Raw genomic sequence first — 21,661 nt, 5'->3', positions numbered from 1 at the left:
ATGGCTGCAAATGTATTTACAGTATAGATTAGCTTTGGAAGTAAAATCTGTGCAGTGTCAAACAGTCAAGAATAGAGCGTGCTTTACACTGTGAACATGGGTTTATGCTGTTTTTGTTGTTGTTGTTGTTTGAGTGTTTCCTACATACAAAGTTCTCATCACCAGTCCTTCCGTCGTTGCAGGGTGCCGCTGGCCCAGAAGGTAACCCTGGGCCAAAGGGGGTTCGTGTAAGTATTACTCGCTCCTCATATTTTGTCTTCAGAAACACTTAATACTTAATTTCCTGAAAAGATTAGCACAGTGTCAGACTTTCAATCTTGTTCCAGAGAGCTAATTTTTGAAACATTGGAGGCTGCAGTTCACGTGTTAAGGCTTGAGGACATTTGCAAAGATTCCATAACATATAACTAAAGCAATGCCTCCAGATCTCTGAAAAGAGATGAGGTAGGAATACCTATGGGCAAATGAAAAGAGTATGGGTGTGAAATGAATTTTATTGCGACTCTATGTGTGGCAGCTGTGTGAACCACTACCCTACCAATGGCTCCAATTTTTTCAACATTTACTGGAAGCGGTGAGACAAGAAAAAAATATGCCTAACACAGCATAAGGTGTCCGCTCCCTCCTTTTGTACTGCAAAATTACTACAATGAAAAAACATGCCACTCATATGAAGAAGTGCAGATATGTAATTTATAGAACTGGGGCAGTCTCAATTGGCCTCCAGTTAAATTGTTGACTTTTTTGGGGTGTGCCTGTGAAAAATTAGGACATCCAGCCATCCATCCATTTTCTGATCCGCTTTATCTTCACAAGGGTCGCGGGGCATGCTGGAGCCTATCCCAGCTGTTTTCGGGTAGTAGGTGGGGCACATCCTGAACCGGTTGCCAGCCAATCGCAGGGCACACACATATGAACAACCTTCCACGCTCACAATCATACCTGGGGACAATTTTGAGTGTTCCATAAAACTGCCACACATGTTTTTGGAATGTGGGAGGAAAACATAGTACCCGGAGAAAACCCACACAGGCACGGGGAGAACATGCAAACTCCACACAGGAAGGCCGGAGCCGGAATCAAACACTGCACCTCTGCACAGTGAGGCCGACGCGCAAGCCAGTTGACCACTGGGCTGCAACTTTAGGCCAACCAGAAAAAAAACCTAATACTGCACTCTCAAAAGGGGCATTCTCTAATAACAAACACCATCGTGTTGGTGGATTTACTTCTGTATTCTGTTTATCGGTAACAACACATATGTTGTGCATCATATCTTGTGGAGTTTTTTATGTAACGCAGTGTTATGTAATGCAGTGTTCCTGATACAAATTTTGTATCAGGAATACTGCCAAGTCAGTAAAGTTCATCTCTTGACTTGACCTTGTTATAGATTGAACACATCCTTCATTGGCTGGTGGGACACAATGTTTAAATATGAATACTGCTCATCCTTATTCGTAGAAAGAGAGATAGATCAACCAATGGAAAGTTGTAATATCCATACTTGGGGAAATGAAATGTCTTTTAGTATAGTTTCTATGTACAATTTTAGAATATTTCTTTCTCATTATCTGAACGTTTTCTGACATAATATTCTCTTCTGAAAATTTCCAGGGTTTCATTGGACTTCCTGGTATAGCTGGGCCACCAGGACTAGAGGGGGAGAGGGTGAGTGATAATTAGTTTATTTACAAGTGCAACTGACATATGTTATATGCCTTTGTTTTGTTTGTTTGGTTAAAGACATAGACAAGAGATGGAGTATTTTACAACCTGACTAGATTTTGAAAAAGGAAGTTTAGAGATCTTGGTCTTTTCATTTTGGTAATGCCAGGATTAATTCCCACAATGTATTTATTTTATGTTTGTGCCCTCAGGGTCGTCTTACAGCACATACATAGTATGTCATTTTCTTGAAACAATTTAGTGTTTCTTGAAACAATTTAGAAACTACATACAAGTATTTCTCACATTTACAGTCATTTCTTGCCACCCTCGCAACCTTCCCCCTAAATCACCCTTTCTAAAGCATTTTTTTCCTCTGTGTACTCATGTATTATACGGTCCAACGATCTGCTGATAGCCACAATGAGAAATCCGAGTGTCGTCCGGATATTAATTTGTTGGATTGGGATTCCGTGTGTTGGGACATATTTTTCATGTAGAGAGAAGTACTCTTACCTTGCTAACAATTTTGTATGTAAACATTCAAGCCTTTCTTCATCCTTCAGCCTTTCACCATCGCCAATTTGCCTGAAGTCACAAAAACAAAGAGGAAAAAAGTTGTGCAAGTGTGCTGAGTGTCTCGGAAGATCACTGAGTGTTGTAAAAATGCCTTTGTGGAGGTGAAAAAGACTAGCTTTGAAAAATACTTCTTGCCTTCTGGCAGGGCCACCGCTCCCTGTGCGTAGATAATGCACTGTGCATAGGGAACTGTTGTGCGTTGGGGCACCATCGTCCGTGGTTACTTGTACGGTACTTGTGTATAAAACCACCTTGATTTTTCATTATTTTTTGACAATAGAAGTTTTATTCTCAAAAAATTACAGTGAGTAAAAATTGCTGAAGGAATTATAACAGAAAGAAGGTGCCTGCTCATTTGATAAGCAATGTAATGTAAATACTGAGTAATCAATTTCTACTACTTACTTTCTAGGGAACGCCTGGTCCTCCTGGAAAACCTGGTCCTAAAGGAAGACAAGTAATACACATTTTTCATTTTTGATTCTTTAAACTTTGTGTGTGTGTGTGTGTGTGTGTGTGTGTGTGTGTGTGTGTGTGTGCGCGTGTGTGTGCGTGCGTGTGCACGTGTGTGTGTCGCTGTCACCATATTAAGATCTGTCACCACAAACCACATGATGTAGCTTTCATCTCTTATTGGTCACCAGAACATTAACAGGAAGCTGTGCAGACTAACGTTTGAAGAGTGAATAAAGCTAATAAACACAAATAATAAACACAACAGCTAAGTGTTGCCTGTTACAAAGGGCAACTTTGTAGCCCCTATTTTGTCAAACTGGCACCTGTGCGCTTGGCATACAAATGGGCATAACTTTACCGTGTTTAGGGCCAAGTTGTACCTCTGTGTGTGTGTGTACCTCTCCTCGCCGTCAACTCATCTGACAATAGGGTAACAGAAAGTAGTCTACGCTTGACATAAAAACAGGCTCATTGTCATTTTCCTGCTGGGGCAATGGTCTAGTTCAGTGTGTTTGTGAATTTGGTAGGCACGCTACGCCTCACTGGGCATTTCTCGTTGCACCCCCTGGTGCATCTGCTAATTTGACTATAAAAAGTAGACTAGATTTTGGACTTGCTAAAAGCAGGTCTCACTGTGTGCCTGGGGATAACGCTATTTTGGTTTATTTGATCAAGGCGCAGGCAGACAAATTTGGACATTTCGTTGATGTCATCCCCTTTCAGTCATAAATATGACACGAGCATGTCATAACAGATTAAAATCAGTATCATCCTAAAGATATTTTAATAGCACTCCCCTCAGATGGGGTGGGGGGGGGGGGGTGACACACATACGCCCAATTGGGGATGCAAGGCGGTATGCAATAGACCCTTCTCATGTGATGTTACATTTGTATGCCCTGTGTTGAGGCATCCACATAAGAAGGAATGGTTCCAATGTGTCAATGCAATGGGCAGGTGTTCCAAGTATGGACCTTTTTTAAAAAACTAGACATATGTAGACCGATGACTGATAACACAAACAAGGGATAAGGCTGGTCTTTGTCTTTTAATTTTGCGTGTGGACCCTCGAACATGGCGCCGGAAGCTAGCATTGTGGGCAAAATTATGTCAGCGAGACAACCGACTACAACATAGGTGTCAAACTCAGGTACTGGAGGGCCGCTGTCCTGCATGTTTTCCAAGTCTCCCTGTTCCAACACACCTGATTCAAATGATCAGATCATCAGCATGCTCTGCGGAAGCCTGACATTGACCCTGTTCATTTGAACGAGGTGTGTTGCAAAGGGAGACTTGGAAAACATGCAGCACAGCGGCCCTCCGGGACCCGAGTTTGACACCTATGGACTACATCATCTGCAAGGGGAGAGCTTGGAGTTTACCGGCCAATGTCATGCATGGCCCCCATCGAGTCAATTTCTATTTCTACAGTGTCAAGCATGGTGGAGAGAGAGAGAGAGAGAGGTAGAGGGAGAGAAAGAGAGAGATTTTACTGTGTCAGTTTCCTGTCATATCTATTGTCATTTGCCAACTGCAGCAAATTGTATGTGATCAATATGTCAAATACAGCTTGATTTAAGCTTTCATTTATTAATTTATGCCACACCGCTGCTAACAGGTGACAAACTGAACACTATACAGGGAAGTGAATCATCTTCACCGTAAATTGCAACAAACCTATCATGCAAAATAAAATAAAATTAAATTAAAATTAAAGAGTAAATGAAAATTAATAAATAATGACGTGGGTGAATGCAAATAATATATACTACTGCTTTGGGAAAGAATAAAGTAGCAACAACAAACCCATAATGATGAAAACTTAATTAACTATCTATAAAATAAAAGAATGCCCTGAAGGCCTGCTGGATATGCTTTCAAACTACACAACCATAGAAATTTTAATTTGAGCCTCATCAAAACACAATCACAAAACTGAGAATCCGAGATATTTTTTTCTGATAATTGGACAGTCCCAAAACTGGGCTGCTTACGTCACCTGCAGAAGTTACTTTGCTTCTATTTGCATGTGATCATTTAATATCGCAGTTTACTGGATGCATTTCTCATTTTATACAGGTCTGTTTAATGTCACGTTAAATTAATGTGAGAAACATTGAGCAAAGTGTGTTTTAATTTCTTTTATAGAATAACTGAAAATGCTGAAAATATGATCATAATGTAAAATGGCCTACATCGTGACCGAATATTTTTTCCATGTCGTCCAGCACTACTTGAGCGAATGGCGCTCTGAATGCCCCGATTTTGATGCAAATGATGCTACAATTGGCCGGGAAAAGTCTACCGGTACTTCCTTCCCACAACAGCGCACAAAGGTTCAAATACAGTACTCTGCCATGCCCACTTCTACTCAATTCAACTCAACTGTATTTATAGAGCACGTTCAAACAGCCATCGCTGCATACAAAGTGCTGTACATGGAGCAATTAACAAATACATCAGTAAAGCAATAAATCAGTCACACACATGGTCGATAGCACCAAACAGTAAAACTAAGATCAAATCTGAGTCATGCTGAGTCAAATACCAAAGAATACAAGTGAGTTTTGAGGCGGGTTGTAAAGTCAAGCAAAAGACCAAAACAAAGATGCCTATGAAAACAGCTGGCGCGAAAAAAGGGCCCAATGTGGATCACTTGATGGACAATGACCCACGCAGAGTATGGCAATGAACACAACAATTGACAAACTATGAAGTCAACACTGTGAACAGCATCAGCCAAGCTGACACCTCACTGTCTGAGGAATTGAACAATTTCTTTGCCAGGTTTGAGGTCAATAGGCTTGCAGTAGACCTGCCACCTCCACCAGCTACCAGCCACACCCTCACAGGGACAGGAACAAAGAGGTGTGCCGAAGACAGCCAATCCACGGAAGGCAGCTGGACTGGACGGAGTGTCAGAGAGAGTTCTTAATTCCTGCGCTGACGAACTCATGGGGGTTTTCACCAGAATTTTGAACATTTCCCTAATGTAGCAAAGGCTACTATACCATCCTGCTTTTAATAATAATAATAATAATAATAGATTTTATTTATAAGTGCCTTTCAAGACACCCAACCACCACTATTTTCTTTGAGCCAGAAAAAAACAGTTCCACAGGACCTTAAAAGCTCCAGACCAGTAGTACTGACACCTGTTATCATGAAATGTCTTGAGAAATTGGTTTCCTAGGACATAAAATGTAGCCATCCAACCTCTTTTGACAATCATCAGTTTGCGTATTGATCAAACAGGTCCACTGAGGATGCTATAACATATGCTATAACAACACACACTGCAGCACGGAGCCATCAGGAGCACCGCAACACCTATGTGAGGATGCTATTTGTGGATTATAGCTTAGCGTTTAATACCATCATCCCAAACATCCTCACAAATAACCTGGACCTCTCCACCTCCATCTGAAGCTCGATCAGAGACTTGTTCACTAACCACTCCCAAGTTGTCAGACTGGGACCCCACCTGTCCTGCACCATAACACTCAGCATGGCGTGCCACACGGTTGTGTTCTCAGCCCTCCGCTATTTCTCCTTTCCATCTATGACCAGTGTTGGGCATTAAAAATTAAAATACAATGGTGTGATTACCTATTACTTATTCCAAAAAGTTATTGCGTTACTCACTCCATTATTACCATGGAAAACTCAGCACAGTAATTCTGAATTGTTCGATTATGTTCTATCCATAGTGTAAAATGTGTTTAAAATAGCTGAATGAATAATAAAAAACTATTTATTCTAGGACATTTGGCATTTATTTGAACTCAACAGATGGCAACTTGACTCATGCATACAAATACAAATGTATATAAATGGCCTTAGCACAAGGCGTGTTGTCTGTATTTGTATATTAAAGCACAGTAACCTAAGCATTATCCAACTCTTAAACTTTCAGTAAGAACAAACATCCATCCATCCAAATTCGAATCCGCTCAAATCCTCACAAAAGTCACGGGCGTGCTGAATCCTATCCCAGCTGTCTTTGGGCAGTAGGCGGGGTACACCCTGACCTGGTTGCCAGCCACTAGGGCCCACATAGACAAATAACCATCCGCGTTCACACTTTAGAGGGTTCCATTAACCTGCCACGCATGTTTTTGGAATGTGGGAAGAAACCGAAGTTCCCCGAGAAAACCCACTCAGGCACGGGAAGAACATGTAAACTCCACACAGGAAGGCCGAAGCCAAAATCAAACCCTGCACCTCTGCATTGTGAGGTGGATGTGCTAACCAGTCAAGCACCGTGCCGCCTGAAGTACAAACACGTTGATCTACGTTGATTTGCTGCTAAATAGCGTCCGCAGCTTGTCTAATGATCGGGGCAAACAGCCATATATGTATCGAAGTCCGTTCTCGCCACAAACAGGTACTGACTTTACTACAAGCACACACGAGTGGAGCGTGAAGCTGGAAACACACGTGCACTTGAGTTTCTGAGTTTTGTTAATTTGCTTGTTGAAAATGCTTTTTCTTTAGTAGGAGTTAGTAACACAATAACCTATTTATATACTGTATATCCTTCATTATTTCTGATGGTCTCACACCTTGGCCAGCATCTGTATTTCCTGATTCTATTGAAGAGAAACAGCCTGGATGAGAAGCTGCCAGTGACCTTTTACCGCTCCACTAGAGAGAGCATTTCAACAGACTGTATTACAGCGTGGTATGCAGACTGCATTGAGGCAGAGAGGTCACTGCAGAAAGTAATCTGTTCTCTAGAAAAGATCATGGCTGCTCTCTGCCCTCACTGCAAAACATCGCCTCATCAGTAGAACAAAGAAAAAAAATTAAAGACTCTGCACGTGCCGGTCACAAGTGTATTCAGCTACATCCCAGGTCTCTCATAACCCACGCATCCAGATTCAGAGACACTTTTTTTCCCCCCTACAGCCATCATAATTTAAACACTCACTTTAAATAAACAAACAAATAAGAACAACACTACAATATTAAATTAAGGATTTTATTCTGTTTTGATCAGGGACTATTGTGCGATTCTGCCACTGGCTGGCCCTTTTTAGAGTGCCACTCGATTCTCTGTTTTTGCTTCGGACTGTTTCTTTTGCTGTTTACTGTTTCTTTGTAAATGAAGATGGACTCCACATCTTCTTGTTACATGGTCACAATAAGGCTATCTGATCTGGTTTCACCCAGCCCCAACTCTAGTCTACTTTCTGTCACCAAATTGTCAAGTGCACCGGGGGCGTAGAAAAGAAAACGCCGTTGGTCCGCCGCAACGTCCTTAATTCCCAAACACAGTAAACTAGACTTGCCCGGCATACAAAATGAAAATGTGCCAGGTTTTATGTTGAATGCTGTCTACGGAAATAGAGCCCTAAATCTGCCTGTCAACACTACGACATCCTACCGAAGAGAAATTGAAAACAGTTCGGATTTCAGCGATCAGGAAGCACTACTCCTGATCATTGATTTGTCAGACTTTGTGTCAGGCTTCTAATAAAGAGGACTGCATCTGAAAGGTAGTCTTATAGTTTTAATCAAAGCATGAGCGGGGTCTAGTAAACTAACATACTAATAACCGTATTAGCTACACATTAAACTATCAGTCCAAATTGAATTCAAGTATTGATGTACAAAGCCTGTGAAGTCATTGGTCTAAACTGGGGGTGACATGGTGCCTGCGGGCAACACATTGGTGACCCTTGCTTGAAACAATGCAAAAGACAGAATAAATACGGCACTGACTTGAAGCCTCAGTTTTACCATCCGTGTTGAATTTGCCAAGTGGGAAGGCTGCTGAGTGTTGATTTTTTTTTTTTTTGAACGACCAATCTCAGCTCCGACCTTGTGGGGTTTGGACAGTTTCCCCAGTATTTTAATGGTATTCTGTCCTCCTCCTACATTTCCAAAGCATGCTTCTTAGCTTAATTCAAGATTCTAAATCGTCCAAAGGTGTGATTGTGAGTGTGAATGGCTCTTTGTCTATATACGCTTTCTGTAGCCCCGCCCATTCACCCAAAATCAGTTGGGATAGGCTACATCTCAATTGTGACACCAGTAAGGAAAAACAATACAGAAAATGTATGGATACATGGAAAATGTATTATTTACCTGCCTAATTTATATGGAAATACGGCATACTTATTTTATGCAATTGCATATATACTAGGCTCATATTTTTCGAAATACCATTTGATTGTCAAAGCGATGAGGAAAAACATGCTAAATGTTTGAAGGTTTGCATTGAGGCAGCTTTTAGAATTGGGGTTATTTATGGAGTATGCATGATACAATTTAATCTGGATGTGTTTCCTCACAGGGTGTGGTGGGTGATGTTGGTGAACGGGGGCCGACTGGCCCTGATGGCAATGAGGTAAGATTCCCTGTCCCTGTTGGCATGAGTTCAGTTGAGTTCATCTCACTGGATTTTTCTCTTCTCAATAAACTCTGAATTCAATTTGTCTTAGTTTAGTTGAGCTGTCTGCACTCATTACTTTCCAAAACAATTGCGATTTGGTACATGGCCATTAAACTAACAATAACTGTAAATGAAAGAAAAAATTCAGCTTTTATGCTTCTGGATGACTCCATTCATCCAACTATTATCCAAACCGCTTATCCTTATCAGAGTCGCGGTTATTCTGGAGCCAATTCTAGCTGTATAACAGTTTGCGGGGTCAACCCTGAACTGGTTGTCAGACAATTGCAGGGCACGCATAGACAAACAACCATTCACGCTCACAATTACACTTACAGACAATTTAGAGTGCTCAATTAACCTACCACGCATGTTTTCAGAATGTGGCAGGAAACCAGATTAGACACAGAAAACACACACAGGGAAGCCTGAGCAAGAATCGAACCCTGCACCTCAGCACTGTGAGGCGAATGTGGCTACAGTACCAGTCGGCCACATGGTGCCCTGAATTAATCCAACCTTTAGGCTCTCAAACCTTGGACGTGGATACCAAATTATTGTGGTGTGCATAGTTTACATTACATTAAAATGACAAAGTACAATACTTAATCAGAATTATTAAAACGCTGATGTACAATATATAACATTATGCTATGTTTAATACAATTTAATAATTTAAATGTCTGAATAGATTTCGTATCCCAAATGCAGAATTTGTATAGTATACCGTCCTGTTTATTTAGCAAGTTGCTGTGATGTTTCACAGGGGCCTGTTGGTGGGACTGGTATTCCTGGCTTTCCGGGCCTAAGGGTAAGTATGTGTTTCGCAATGTTGTGCTTATTTGAATGGTTTATTACATTGCATGACCCCGGTTAGAATCCGTGCTTGATCATTCTCTTGGCAGATATGTACTGATGCTTGTCAGTTGGTTGTATTACATGCCATTATTTTGTCATAGTTAGAGTTGCTGCTACATTCAAGCAGCAGCATATCTCACACCATTAAAAACCATGCAAAATCTCGATTGGTTGTAAAGAACCGACACATAAAGAAGAGAGCGAGTTTGTGGAGAAACATAAAAGCTAAAAGACATCAGGGACTTTTCCTAGAGAGGAGGGCATAACTTCCAGTGCCCGGTTGAGAAGAGAGACTTCCGGTTACGGGTTAGGAGAAATAACTCTCGGTTCTGGCTTACATAGCAAAAAAAGTGGAAAGTAAACTGTCGACTCAACTCAACTCATTTTCATCAATCCCATCATCTCTACAATGTTGACACTGAAGTGAGCAATTTTCCCTCCAATTCTCCATGTGTGTTCACACAAACTCTCTGAAAATGCCTTGGACCACAGCGAGCAACATCAGACTTGCGCATGGCAGCCAAACCAGTATCGCACCTGTCCAAAACTCTTGAGATCAAAATAAGTTACACAATGTAGGTATGTTACCGATAAATAAATAAATCAAATATATTATTGGATAGAGATGTGTACCATGAGCCTGAGTTTGTAAGAATTGGTAATGAATGAGGGATTTTTTGAGGCCATGTTTTATGTCATGAATTGGCCCAAATTAACTTGTCCAGAAATTAATACACCGTATTTTCTGCACCAAAAGGCACACTGGATTATGAGGCGCACCTTCAATGAATGGCCTCTAACCAGATCCACCCAAATGCAATTTGAACGGCTGCTGCGTAGCTGAAAGTATATCAAGTCAAGTCAAGTACAACTTGATTGTCAAATGCGCTGTATGTGCAATATACAGCACGGATTAAATTTCTTCCTTCTCAACCAAACAACAAGCCAATAAGAGGAGCCGCTACCGGTGCCCGCGCCACCATCAAACGAACAGTTACAACATAAAATGACAAAATAATACAACACAACACATAAGACACAGTCATGCAATCTAGACTACTTTTCCTGCATACACTTTGTCGTTTGAAACAGTTATAGATGAAAAAGGAGCGAATCAATGACACACATCATGACGCAACATCTCGAAAAAGCAACAAGCAAAAAGCTGGAAAAATATCTAGGACTGAAAGACGAACTAGAGAAAATGAGGAGGGTAAAGGCAACAGGGGTACCACTTGGAAATGTTAACGAGTTGTCAGGTGTTCGTACAAATGATTTCCGGTGTTAGAAGTGCATTTGGATCTAACTGTGTTTAAAAGATTCCATTTTGTACCTTTCTGTAGGGGGACTTGGGCCCTGAGGGTCCTCGAGGACTGCCTGGTATGGTTGGAAGGAAGGTAGTTACACAATGATAATAGACATATACATTTGAAATGTTTCTTGGTTAAATTGTTGCTACAAAACTCCATGTATACATAGCAAAATTAGATACAGTACATAATTTATGATATTTATCACAACATTTGTCAGATCTAAAGCAGGATTATTGGTCACATTTTTACAAACATGAATTCACACCTGAATCTTCATCACCTTCATGTTAAAGTCACAGATGGATGTCTAATTCTTAATAGGAAATCATTTCAGTTTAAGAACTAATGATCAGCACTAACGTATTGTAACTTCACATATTGGCCCCGAGTGCTATGCATACTACTACAAAAAATGTCAGCTATCATCTTTAGATTAATTTGGATTTACCCACTGTCTCGAATTTGTTGCAAAATTGCACTGAACTTTTATTATTCATCATAATACCTGTACATCCTTGATAATATTTAAAAAAACGTTATTTTGTGTGTTTTTTTTAACTTGATTACTTCATTAATCCTCATTCTAAGTAATTTGCTCTCATCTGCTACTACATCAGTCATCCTTTGTTTTGTTGTCCTCTCTCCTTTTCTCTTCTGTGGCAGGGACCAGCCGGACGAGCTGGCCTGCCTGGATTGAAAGGTGATAAGGTGATCTAAATATTTGTATATTTGCAGTGTATTTGTGTGTGTTGTCGTCAAGACAGAAATGTTAAATAGTTGTTGTAGATAGTAGAAGTAGTAGTAAATTCCTCTGTGGCTATTTAAATATTCTACATAAGAGATATGAAACAGGAACTATCCCACTTAGTGGAAGACAGACCCCCCCCCTTTTTTTTATTTTGTTCTTTTAATAAAGGCTCAAAACCCATCCAGGTTTTGAATACGATCAGTATATTGCAATCAGTGCAGTTTTGCTCCTGTCCTGTGGGTGAAGCAGGTTGTCACCTTCTGTAGTCTTGCCTTCCAATGAATCAGATTTTGTAATAAAAAAATAAAAGCACAATTATAAAAATGTTTGTATACTGTAGGTCTATGTACAGTGCAGCCTTGGTTAAACTCAATATATTCAGTACAATACACTGTGGATATAAGTGAGAATACACTTATTTATGAAGAAATAACAGTGTGTTTCCAGTGCAATGTTGCAGCCTTTCCACAGTATTATAGCCTCGCGAATGCTATCACCTGCAAGTCCTCCGACTATGGCGGACGATGGAACCTAGAAGACTGTCACCACTCTCTCGATTGATAATAACAATAACAATAATAATAATAATAATAATAATAGGGCAGCACAGTGGGTGACTGGTTCCGTTAGCACGTCTGCCTCACAGTACAGAGGTGCAGGATTCGATTCTGACACCAGCCTTCCTGTGTGGAGTTTGCAAGTTCTCCCCATGCCTGCGTGGGTTTTCCCTGGGTAATCCAGTTTCCTCCCACATTCCAAAAACATGCATGGCAGGTTAATAGAATCCTCAAATTTGTCCCTAGGTGTGAGTGTGAGCGCGAGTGGTTGTACTGTACGTCTAAGTGTGCCCTGTGCTTGGCTGACAACCAGTTTAAGGTGTCCCCCGCCTACTGCCTGAAGACCGCTGGGATAGGCTTCGGCACCCCCCGTGACCCTCATGAGGATAAGTGGATTGGAAAATAGACGGATGGATGGATGAATGTGCCCCACACAGCCATGGTTGCTCACACGACAGATTGTCCATTAGCACAGACACTACTATATATCGGGCACTCACACGGTTCTCCACTCCCCCAATTTTTTTTAAACCTAACGAGGCAAAAAAGATTGAAAATGTAAGATACCCTTCATGGTTTCAGGAGACAGAAAACTCACCAAAAATGACGTGCACTTGGGGTGCTGGCTTCATTTACAGCTCCTACACAAACACTTGCGGAAATGGGTTGCACAGTTTTGTTTTGTTTTTTGCATTAACGTCCAAGCATGTAGAAGCATGAATCTGTCGCCAAGATCATATGTGCACTGACTTAATATCAACTTGCTCTTCAATGGTCTCTTTGTTAGTTTTGTGTTGTTATATCTCTGTATGATGCTGTGAAATTTAGGGCGAAGTGGGACAACAGGGTGAACCAGGAGAGATGGGTTTCCGAGGTGACAAGGTATGTGATAATGAAGCCATCATCCATTTTGATGCTATCCTAGTCAGAGTGTTGTCCCTTGTGATATGACTGTGTGTGTGTGTGTGTGTGTGTGTGTGTGTTTGTGTTTGTGATTGTGTCTTTCAAGGGTGTTTCTGGTGCAGCTGGTCCTCCTGGTCCAAGAGGAAAGCCTGGACCACCGGTATGTTTTAAGTCAGTGAATGTGTGTTTTCTTCCGGTTTGCTTTTATAGACAAAGCTATGTAAACACATCTGCAGAACTTTTCTTAGCTTGTAAACTAACATTGCTTGGTCATTTTCACAACTCCCCAATACAGACTTTCATTTGTTCAGTAGTGACAGAAACAAGGCAAGAAAGAAGAGGAATGCATTTTGGAAGAAGCAGTTTGTGTTCATTTGTGTAAAAGAATATTTCAGCCGCAGTAAATGCTGAAATATAATTATTTTCTTGAAACAAGTCCAGATGCTATGTACTGACATAGCATCTGATTCACCTATAGATGACCTTCATCACATTCCTGTTGGATTACTTCGTAACACAAATGCCATATTTGTCTGTGCGCAGTCATGGGGATAGTTTGCCCCTGCGAGTACCACTTTTGTAAAATTTCTGGATCAATCACAAAACAACATCAAAGCATCTTAAACGGCAAAATCCTTAAGTCACCAGCACAACAAACGTGGATTCGTTGAATAACACAGGGAAAATAGTCACAACAGTGTTTCAGAGTAACACTGCAAAAGACAAATATTTACCGGTAAATACTCTGCTGTTGTTTACACTTGTGGCTGATATCATTGATCAAGTTCTCTCAGTGGGAGAAACATCATAAGCAAATAATGGCTGGTAGTTGAGACAACAAGAGAGTAGAGTTGAGAGTCCTTCACCATAATGTCACGACTTTTGAATCATGTTCATCATCATCTTCAATCACATTGCAACATTGCAATAGGATAACCTCAGCAACCTTTCGTTCCAGATGGGATAACACATAACTTGAGATAATCTGAAAACCTCCATCCATTCATTTGTTAATCCTCTTATCCTCACAAGGGTGGCAGGCTTGCCGGAGCCTGTCCCAGCTGTCTTCGGGCAGTAGGCGGGGTACACCCTGAACTAGTTGCCAGCCAATAGGGCACACAAAGATGAACAACCATCTGCACTCACACTCACACGTAGGGACAATTTGGAGTGCTCCATTAAACCGCCATGCATGTTTTTGGAATGTGGGAGTAAACCGGACTACCCGGAGAAGCCCCACGCAGGCACGAGGAGAACATGCAAACTCCACACAGGAAGGCTGGAGTCAGAATCAAACCCCACACCTCTGTACTGTGAGGTGGACGTGCTCACCAGTCGTCCACCGTGTGACCAATCTGAAAACATCACTATCCAATCATAAAATATGGGATGTTGCTGTTTAAGATCTGAATACTGGGAGACAATCATATACACTACATGAAGTTTCCGAAGAAATTGCAGTTTCTGTTTTCTTTGAGCTCTGTCTTTTCAACAGGGTAGAACTGGAGAAGTCGGGTTACAAGGCTCACCAGGACCTCCAGGACCAGAGGTACTTTCAAGTTTGCTTCTGGTGTTTATGAGAATAGAAGGCAATGATCGTATGTGGAAAGATTTACAGAAAAGGTTTGATTTAGATTTGTAACAAATGCTCATTGCCTGAAGAATACATTTCAAGTTACATTGAAATTACATCTACCGCGCATCGTGAAGTAAATTTAGATTGCAATCGAATCAAGACCAAGATCAAATTGATAATTCCATCCAAGATTAGATATCAAGTGGATGTTGCAAAGTACATGTTATGTTCAGAGGCGGTCTTGGCTAGAATTGCTTCCCGGGCCGATGCCCCTTCTCACCAACCCCCATTACCCCACCCCTCATCGGCCCCACACAAAATGGACTTACCCCCAAACCGTGCCACCAACAAAACAATATTTTATTCAATATAATCTTAAATACAAAAATGTAACCACAAGGAAGCAAAAAACAAGATCTAAAAATAAATGACAACATCTTCCATCCATCTCATCCTGAGGAAAAACAAAGTCTGCAGGTCCGTACTTGGTCCTCTGCAAATCAGCTGTGTCCGAATTCAGTCAGAACTGAAGGCTAATTAGTAGGGTCAGCAGACAGATGCTCTTCTTTAGGCACATGATTTGGGATTTTTCAGTGAGGAATTTCTAAGACTAGATAGTACCTGGGGAAAACCCACGCAGGCACGGGGAGAGAACATGCAAACTCCACACACGGACGGAATTGAACCTCCGCACTGTGAGGTCGACGTGCTAACCAGTCTTCCACCGGGCCACCTTCAAAAAGATCTTGAACTATAAAATACTGATTTAATCTCAACAATATTTCTTCAATAAACCCTTTTTGGCATTTGTAAATTTATGACTTACATCTTTATACAAAAATTAGAGTGCTGGACTCACACTCAGCTCTTTTTCAGGGTTTTCCAGGAGACATCGGAGTGCCTGGGCCCAATGGGCCACCTGGACCAAAGGTATGGCAACATCTGTGTTTCTGTTTTGAACTCACACAAACCGTACCATTCATTTAATGTGTAATTGTAGGGTTTACAAGGTGCTAGGGGTGTCCAAGGCCCGATAGGACCACAAGGAACGCAGGTAAGAGGATTCAATACCTTGATCTAAAATTAAATATTGACACTGTAACAATAAGTGGAAAACTCAGTTCATCCAAAAATAAAAATTCCATTCAAGTCTAGTGTGCAGAAAGATAAATATCAGGTAAGACAACATGTCTCGTGTTAACATCTCTTTTGTGTAAGCTGTCTCTTGGAACATGTTCCGCTGGGTGAGGTCATGAATCACATTGGGTACTTATAAAAACAGACCTGGATGTTTTCCAGTATTGGGGGGGGGAACAAAAAAAACTGTTGGCCACTGTACAAGTGCTGAATATGGCAACTTCCAGAAGAGACGAGACATTGTCAGTGTCAACACCGAATAGCATCAGTGAAAAAAAGAGACTTTTGTACTAAAGTGTTGCTTGTACTGTATACACTGAAATACTACTATGTTGAGCTACTTCATCAAATGAGCAGACTATTTTAAGGCACTGAGTTATGCTGCAGTATGCATACCAGGTTTCTCTCTTTGTGAGATCAAATAAACTTTTGTAGTGCAGATTGAGAGATGAGTAATGCGTAATGCTGAAATCATCATTTATTTCAAGACATGTGACAACAGGGTTGTGTTCTCGTTCTATAATCGCTGAACATACCAGCGTGAGTCAAGTTCTTTATTCTGGAGATTACTTTGTGTGTGTGTGCAGGTGTGTGTGTGTGAGCATTTTTTGGTGGATATCACTTGATGTACTGTGTGCTGTGTTCTTGCAGGGTGAAGAAGGACCGCTTGGCCCACCTGGCAATGCTGGTCCAAATGTAAGAACTATCAGATGATTTCAAAAACAAAAATATCCTGTATACACTCACAATGAGATTCTTGCAGATAGTTTGAATAATGCATGTGTATATACAGCAAGCAGATGGAATGATCTATGATAAAGTTTTCATGATCTGAGGCATGATTATGTTTCCTGAATGTGTGCTGCACTCTGTGTGTCTTATTAGGGGCGACCTGGAAGGAAAGGACAAATGGGTGAACCTGGTCCAGATGGTCTGCTGGTGAGTCTATTTTCCTAATCTTGTGTTTATGCAATATTTTGGTACTTTGTATTTGTGACTCGATCAAAACGGACTCTTCTAAATAGGTAGATGTGATCCACCGAAAAATATGAAGAGCTCATTTCCAAAATGTGATACATCCATTTTGATTGTTCTGTGAAAAAGGCGAGCAAGTTTTACCAATATTACTTTTCCCCTATTAAAATAATGCTGATTTAATTTAATTCAATGATTCTGTCTGGAAACAAACTGTAAAGTAATGTACTTGTAGTAGTAGTAATAGTGGAAGTAGTACTAGTAAATAAATAAAAATAATTATGAATTATGAAATATAATTATATGATGATGATTATTATAATAGCACTTATCGTTTTGAAATCCCACAGCAATGTTGTTAAGTGTATATATCCAGCAACACAAACAATAGAACATGCAATACATTAATTTACTTGAGTCACAAAATTATGTGATCACAACTTTAAAGCATGAATGTCTACCTAGGGTTATTTACTCCGAAAGAACAAGAATAACGTTATTTCAAGCTACGCTACATATTTAGTAGGTCTAAAATTGTGGTTGTTAGACATGAAAGAAAACCAAGTGTTTTATTTTTTTTACTTTGCTTTTAAATGCATTACCGCATTTTCCACACTATTAGGCTCAAACTATTAAATTTTCTCAAAAGCCGACAGTGCGCCTTATAATCCGATGCGCCTGATTTCTTGGACATAGTATTTTAAATGTTTTGTAAAGCGTTTTGTTGTAGCTGCAGCGGTTGTGAAGGCTCTCTATCAATAAAGATGTATTGTATTGTATTGTATTCCCTTTAGCGTAGCTCCAACTAGTGGATGCATAATGCAACCTCAGCCATTATTTGATTGTTGTAATGCGGTGTGCCCTATATATGAAAACAGTTTTAAATAGGGCATTCATTGAAGGTGCACCTGATACTCCGAAGCGCCTTATAGTGCGGAAAATACGGTACATTCTTTTGTTTGTAATTGTTTTTAAATTTATTTATTAATGATTCATATGTGAAGCACATTGAGTAATCTTGTGTATGAAATACCTCCTGCCTTGCCTTCTTTATGTCTAATCTAGATGGTTCTCTTTATTCAACCTGTGTCAAATGCTGCCAGTTGTAAATCTCATTGGCACCTCAGAACCATCCATCCATTTTTTTTCCGATCCGGTTATCGTCACAAGGGTCGCGGGCATGCTGGAGCCTATCCCAGCTGTCTTCGAGCAGTAGGCGGGGACACCCTGAACTGAGTGAATACACACAGATGAACAATCATGCACGCTCACATTCACACCTAGAGACAATTTAGAGCAGGGGTGCCCATTGCGTCAATCGCGATCGACCAGTTGATCGCAGACTGGCACCCAGTTGATCGCGAGGGGTGTAGAGGAGAAAAAAAAAACAAAAAACAATTTGTGCGTCTTTGTGCATGTTAATAATATATCTTTTTGTGTGAATGTACACTGCACCCTAATCATCCTATCAGTCTCATTTTCACAAAAAGTATTATAGTAAAAAAATATTTTGTTTTAAAAAATAAAACAAAATAAAGTAGGTAAATCTTTAAACTACGGTGGCGCATGACCTGCGTCACCGGAAGTTGTTAGCTCTCAACAGTCTGCAATTGCAGCTTGTGATCAGAGCTGTTGCGCTATATATTTTATCGTTATCATTATTCTCATTCAGAGTTTATTTCGTGTACAGTTCCCCGAAGGCACGGTCAAAGAATAGGAATCTAGAGGGCCGAGGAAAGCACTTTAAAACAGTACGTGTGAGCTACGATAATTAACAGGCTGCAAAAGTGCGTCGCATGCCCCCGCGTCAGGATGTTGCCCATCATGGTGTCCGTGTGTATATGCGTGCGCGGTAACGGGTCGATCGCGGGAGGTTGGTTGATCGAAAAGTCGATCTTCGGTCCAAAAAATTTGGGCACCCCTGATTTAGAGTGTTCCATTAACCTGCCATGCATGTTTTTGGAATGTGGGAGGAAACCAGAGTACCCAGAGAAAACCCATGCAGGCACGGGAAGAACATGCAAACTCCACACAGGGAGGCCGGAGTCAGACTCGAACCCCGCACATTGGTCCATCAGTCCAATTTAAAAAAATAAAAAATAGGAACAGTGAAAAAAAATCCAATTTGATTAAAAATTTAGTGGAGTGCACGATATATCAGTTTATCTCCATCATACGGTGACTTATCTCAAAGAGCTTTACTCACACATACACTCACATATATTTCACATTCACTTATTTGCCAATGTATTGAACATTAAAGTAGAGTCAGAGCATGCTGGTGGGTGTATTGCTGTATTGTGATGCCCAAATATTTAAGCACGTACTGTGAGTACTGCATGATGCCATTTTGTCTACAAACATTCAAGCATTGTTTGAGAGAAAAGTTGTAATGTAAGACTGTGTTTGTTGGTTCCACTTTCATTGTCAAAAAGTCTCATTTAGCTTTGCTTTGCATTTACGATTAAAGAAAGGAGGACCCTTCCATTCACTGTAACGTGCATGGGTTTTATTCTTAAAGTACTCAATTTTTAGGAAACAAAATCCAGACCTTGCTTTGACTATGCTTTTATCTGTCATTACTTTTGTGGCTATGCTCTAAATTAAAAAAACAAAATTTCCTGGCTTTCCCATCTGTCATACCACAGTTACAAGCAACACACATAAACATACAGTTCAGTTTATGTGGATGTGTGTGTTCCTTTCCTCAGACTTGAAATATCATTTGAGCCCCAAGCTAGTAGCAGGCAGGATGGTTGCACGCAAAAGAAATGTTCTAATTGCAGGAAGCTAATCATGATGCTTTTGAATCTTTCCTTCTTCCAGGGAGAGAAAGGGGACATTGGAAATGTTGGAAAAATCGGACCACAAGTGAGTTGCTTCCACACTCGGAATACGCAGGACTGACACTCATTAACTCTCTTCCTGTTGTCGATTTTCGTTAACTCTGCCATGTGGAGCTAATGTCGAAAGTATGCCCTTTGTTTTAAACGTGAAAATGCCACTGTCTTTGTTGACTGACAATTGTGTGTGCCCAACACCGGACCGCATTCATTTCAAAGAAAAAAATGTGAATCCATGTTTTTTTTTTTTTTCATGAATTTGGCAGAACAGCACATTTCAATACCATGCTGAGAAATTCTCTTCCTCACTTGGCTTGGTTTGTTCAACTTTGCCATCATGTGCACAGTGGCTGTCCACACTGTATGCGGTGTGGATGTCCACATTAAATCTCCACTGAATCCCAAAATATTCTGCAACATTGTTACAAATAAAATCAGCCATCACAAGTACTGCCACTTGATGTATTTACTATTCCTGAAAGTATTCGTTTAATCCAGAAAACGTTACCTCACTTTGAGAGTGCGTTCCCTTCATGTTAATATTTGTGTTTTGTACATTGTAAGCAACCAAGCCCACCAAGTTGAATTTAGTCACTGCGGTACACATATGATAAGGATTACGTGGTTACAGAAGAGAGAACACTTTGAAGCTCTCAACACATGGGGGCTCAGATGATGCGTCACTTTACAAATTAAGTGAATGCATAAGACCTGAGAAAGACCGTTCTTGACGAAGGCATGCACACTTGGCCAAGTGTTCCATAAAATGCTTCAAAGGAAATTTAACTGGAGGTTGTTGTTTTTTAAAAAAAAATTTTTTGCCTTAGCTAGCGCATTCCATTTTAGATCTCCCCTTCAGCACCCCAAACTAACTGTAAACGTCTTAAAGCATGTGCGCATTGAAATCTAGTTCATGTCAACCTATCCGCTTTCATTTTCCTGTCAGCAACTCACTTTGCACTTATCTAATGTATGGGCATGAGAAACAGGCTGCAAAGGTCAACAGTTATAGTATACTGGAGCAACGACTTAAACAAAAACAAAAAATAGCTTTCGGTGAAGCTCACATCTTATAGATTCTGTCATACGAAACTCTTTAAAAGCATCTCCGTCTGTAAATGATGTAGGTTCCATTTCTTGTCCTAATTAAGGGATTTGTGGTCAATTTTAAGAAGGCCTTTGGGCTGCATCCCTTCTAAGACACCCTGCTTCTAAATCCGCCGCTGCTTTTCTTGCTTGCATCGAACAAGAATCTCCCCTTAGCTCGTGCTACATAAGTTGAACTTTGTGTTTTAGCTGAGCTCGGGACTGATAGATTAAGTTCCCCTTCTTAAACTATTTGCCGAGGTCTTAGGGGTCTCTTTATGGTTTTTGACTGCTTCTCACTCCGTACCATATGTTTTTGCGAAACACACCATTTATACTACTGTCTGGTTCATGCTTTAGCGCACATTCATTCGACCGCTAAACGTAAAGCAATAGTATAATTGGACAGAACAGTAGCAAAAATAATAAATGCAGTATGCGCTTCTCTGGTAACACATTTTGTTGACTTGGGGAATAAAAGACCATATTTGAGTTGGTTTTAATCCTTTTGATTCTCCATCAATGACTTCATTGTTTGAAAAAAAAAAGGTTGAACTTCAAA

The 21,661-nt window shown here is 40.5% G+C and overlaps 1 protein-coding gene across 1 annotated transcript in view; it reads left to right on the top strand.

Moving 5' to 3' along the window:
* Nucleotides 1-21,661, top strand: part of col24a1 (collagen type XXIV alpha 1) — a 130,052-nt gene that overhangs the window by 46,298 nt on the left and 62,093 nt on the right. The window contains exons 10-24 of the mRNA XM_086115661.1: nucleotides 183-227; nucleotides 1,618-1,671; nucleotides 2,660-2,704; nucleotides 9,005-9,058; nucleotides 9,870-9,914; nucleotides 11,305-11,358; nucleotides 11,938-11,982; nucleotides 13,408-13,461; nucleotides 13,589-13,642; nucleotides 14,978-15,031; nucleotides 15,935-15,988; nucleotides 16,059-16,112; nucleotides 16,847-16,891; nucleotides 17,081-17,134; nucleotides 19,997-20,041. Coding sequence (XP_085971787.1) covers nucleotides 183-227; nucleotides 1,618-1,671; nucleotides 2,660-2,704; nucleotides 9,005-9,058; nucleotides 9,870-9,914; nucleotides 11,305-11,358; nucleotides 11,938-11,982; nucleotides 13,408-13,461; nucleotides 13,589-13,642; nucleotides 14,978-15,031; nucleotides 15,935-15,988; nucleotides 16,059-16,112; nucleotides 16,847-16,891; nucleotides 17,081-17,134; nucleotides 19,997-20,041 — 756 coding nt within the window. The remainder of the gene's footprint in view (nucleotides 1-182; nucleotides 228-1,617; nucleotides 1,672-2,659; nucleotides 2,705-9,004; nucleotides 9,059-9,869; nucleotides 9,915-11,304; nucleotides 11,359-11,937; nucleotides 11,983-13,407; nucleotides 13,462-13,588; nucleotides 13,643-14,977; nucleotides 15,032-15,934; nucleotides 15,989-16,058; nucleotides 16,113-16,846; nucleotides 16,892-17,080; nucleotides 17,135-19,996; nucleotides 20,042-21,661) is intronic.

The sequence above is a fragment of the Hippocampus guttulatus genome, chromosome 7 (assembly GCF_054856545.1).
Source record: "Hippocampus guttulatus isolate MCC_2025c chromosome 7, RoL_Hgut_1.0, whole genome shotgun sequence".
In the NCBI taxonomy this organism is placed as follows: Eukaryota; Metazoa; Chordata; class Actinopteri; order Syngnathiformes; family Syngnathidae; genus Hippocampus; species Hippocampus guttulatus.
The sequence above is the reverse complement of the archived record's forward strand: the minus strand, read 5'-3'. Positions and strand labels throughout refer to the sequence as shown.